At 26.5% G+C, this 3310-nt stretch overlaps 1 protein-coding gene across 1 annotated transcript; it reads left to right on the top strand.

The window, feature by feature from the left end:
- Positions 1–252: 252 nt before the first annotated feature.
- Positions 253–1002, top strand: LOC131169252 (PRA1 family protein F2-like). Its single transcript, XM_058149273.1, has one exon. The coding sequence runs from the start codon at positions 361–363 to the stop codon at positions 961–963; it is 603 nt and encodes a 200-aa protein (XP_058005256.1). The 5' UTR covers positions 253–360; the 3' UTR covers positions 964–1002.
- The last annotated feature ends 2308 nt before the right edge of the window (positions 1003–3310 follow it).

Below are 3310 nucleotides of genomic sequence, written 5' to 3'. Positions count from 1 at the left end.
ATAATATTTGTTCTATAATTTTATTTGCCGAGATATCCTCATTAATTAAAATTGTTTTGATTGAAATTTCAACTCCAGATCTCATAATCTTGAAAATGAATCCAATAACACTAAGCTAATTAAAGCTCATCAATTGATTGATCATTTATTTTGCATATTTTACTTTGATATAAATATATTTTATATATTATTTGTGAATTTATATTTTAACATATTAGATTTTAAAAATCCATATATATATATATATAAAGGCACACAGCAGCCCATAAAGCACGGCTCATATTTAATTCATACTTGGCAACCTTTATCCAAGAGCACATGCTTTCAAAATTTTGGATGCTCTCTCTCTAATCAAGAAACATGGCTAGCAATGGAGCAATTCAGAGGCCAAGCGCCACCACAAGATCTGCCTCGATGGTTGATCCCGGTGAGCCGATATCTTCAACAATCGGAACAAACTGGAACGACTTCAAGTTTGCAGAATTCAAACTGGTATGTCCCTTCAAAATCCCTTCAAGCCCAGAAGCAGCTATTCTAAGAATCATCAGAAACCTGAACCATTTTGCACTATATTACACTCATTTTGTTTGGATTATACTGTTTATTAGCCTAATTCCAAAGAGAAAAGTATCTCTGATATTACTGGTGATCATGACCTATGTGGGATCTCTGTTCCTGTTATTGTTACGTGCGGTACCAAGTTCTAACATTGTTCATAAGATTTTGGACAAAAGAGTGGTGCTTTCTGTGATAGTTGTTGCGTCTATGGTTGAGCTCGTCCTTACCCATGCTGGTATTCATCTTCTTGTATCGTTAGCGGGTTCTTTGCCTGTGGTTTTGGTTCATGCTGTTTTGTGGGTTAGAGAGGATTTCTCTGTTGAGGAGAAGAGCTCTGGTGGTGTTGGTGTTGGTCCTTCAGGGGAGTTGCTTCCTCTTGTGCAGGATTCATCGGCTGGGGTGTGATTTTATTTTATTTTAAAAAAAATTTTCCTTTTCAAGAAGTAGTGTTGGTTCTGTCTGAATCATATTGGATCGAATTTTGGATAACATGTAATTGAATTTGCACGAATTTAGATTTTGCACTAAATTGAATATTCGGTACTAAACCTATTTATATAAATATTTAATTAAATATAATATATATATAATAATATTTATAAATATATATATATATATATATATATTATATTTTAAATAAATAGAATATAAATATTTCCTACAACTATTAAACTTGTAAAATATAAACTATTAATAAAAAATATATTTTACATAGGTTATTAATTAAAATATATAAAGTTAATCTGGTTTGATATTATTTGGATAATACTAATTGAGATTGGGATAAATTTAAATAATTTAAGATAAATTTTAATTAGATTTGAAATAAGATTAAGTATTAAAAATAATGATTAGATTTGAATTTAAATAAGGTGATTTTTGTGAGTATTTACCCATTGCCATCCATAGTTGTATGCTTAAGAATTTTTGTAGAAAAAACAATAAAAAAATTATGAAGAATTTGGAGAATTTCAAGTTGCAAAACCATGATAAGGGCTCTGCACAGTTTCTAGAGTTTTGAACCAAATCAAAGAATTATATTACTATACTAAAACTAAAAAAGAATCACTAATATAATAATCGAATCGCACTTAATTAAATTTAATTTTTCGTCAAAAATCGTATCAAATTGAAATCAAATTGAAGTACTAATTTATATATATATTTTTTATTTTCTTAATATAATTATATATATTTATATGTAATTAAGATTGTAATATATATATAAATTAATTTATCTTTAATTATAAGTGTATATAATTTAATATTATCTTTTATTTTTTTACCTTTTATTAAAATAATTTTAATCATAAATGTATTAAATTACTTTATAATCCTTAAATAGATGACTAAATAACATGTTAATCATATAATATACTTTTTAATTGTTAATTATATATTTATCTTTTAGTTAAAAACTATACAATTAAGAAATATATGGAAGAAGGTATAATATTCTTATTATATATAATATATCTTTTACATTAATATTATTATTTTTTAAAGTATTATTATTTTTATTGTTGTTTTGATGTTAGAAATTTAATATTGTTTTTATTATTTTAAAATGAACACAAGAATACTGTAATTATAAGTATAAAAATCAAGATTTGAAATGAAATTAGGATCAAAATAGAACCAAAACCAAACATAAACCATGCTAAAATTGTTTAGAATTGAACCAGAATCAAAACTTAAGTATGCTCCAACTATTTTCCTAAAAATCAAAGAATTAAAGGTTTAGCTCTGATTGTGATTCTTAGGTAGAACTGTACTGAAATTAAAACCAAAACCAAACACTCCTAACCATTATCATAGAATGAAATTTATTCTATATGCCTTTGATTCGGGTATAGAAATAATGGTTAAATAATTATTTATATCATTAGTATAATATTTTTTTATTAAAAAAGTGAGATAATTTATTTTTATTTTATCTATTTTTATTAGTTTGAATTCAAAATTTGAGTTATTTTTCACTTTTCATCCTTCAATTTAAAGGGCTGTTTTAATTTTGCGCCTAAACTTCAATTAAAGGAAAAAAAAAAAATCCTCATCTTATCATGCGAACAGCTTCATTAGCCTTCATGATCTTCTTGATGCGGGCAAGAGGAAGCTGATGGTTCTTGAAATCATTCATCTACTCGATCTTTTTTTTTTTTTTTTTTACAAACAAGATTACTTTTATTAGTATGGATAAATCCAGCTAAACTCAGACCAGAAGGTCTCTTTAATACACTAAATCTAGGATCTTGTCAATCTCTTGCCCTCTCATGCAACAATATTTTTGCCATGTCAATAACAATACAATAAAAAAAAAAAACTAAATTTTATTTCATGTCAACAACAATATATGAAATATAATATTTTTGTCACATCAACTACCACAACAGTGTTCAGTTTACCCAATTTAGAACCAGCTTGCAATTAACACAAGTTTCAAATTAGGCCAATATTGACTAAAAAAATGACTATAATGGACAAAACACGTAAAGTTTGGAAAAATTTTTTTTTACTGCATTTGGCCATAAATAAAGTGTAGTCCCTCTAATTTTTATGCCCCTCTTTTTTTTCTCTCCACCTCCCTCTGCTATTTCTTGTCACTCTCCCTCCATCATACAATTTTAGTTTCTTCTTTAGTCTCATGTCAGTATCAACAAACAGAATCAAAAAAAGAAAGCTAAAATTAAATATCAATAAACACACTGTAAAGCTCTGTTTGATTCCCAAGGAAATGAAATAAAATTTTGAG

This window comes from Hevea brasiliensis, chromosome 6, assembly GCF_030052815.1.
Source record: "Hevea brasiliensis isolate MT/VB/25A 57/8 chromosome 6, ASM3005281v1, whole genome shotgun sequence".
NCBI lineage: Eukaryota > Viridiplantae > Streptophyta > Magnoliopsida > Malpighiales > Euphorbiaceae > Hevea > Hevea brasiliensis.
The sequence above is the reverse complement of the archived record's forward strand: the minus strand, read 5'-3'. Positions and strand labels throughout refer to the sequence as shown.

Bases quoted from the DNA above. Each gene is read 5' to 3' on its own strand.
- LOC131169252 (XM_058149273.1), top strand. From the start codon at position 361: ATGGCTAGCAATGGAGCAATTCAGAGGCCAAGCGCCACCACAAGATCT.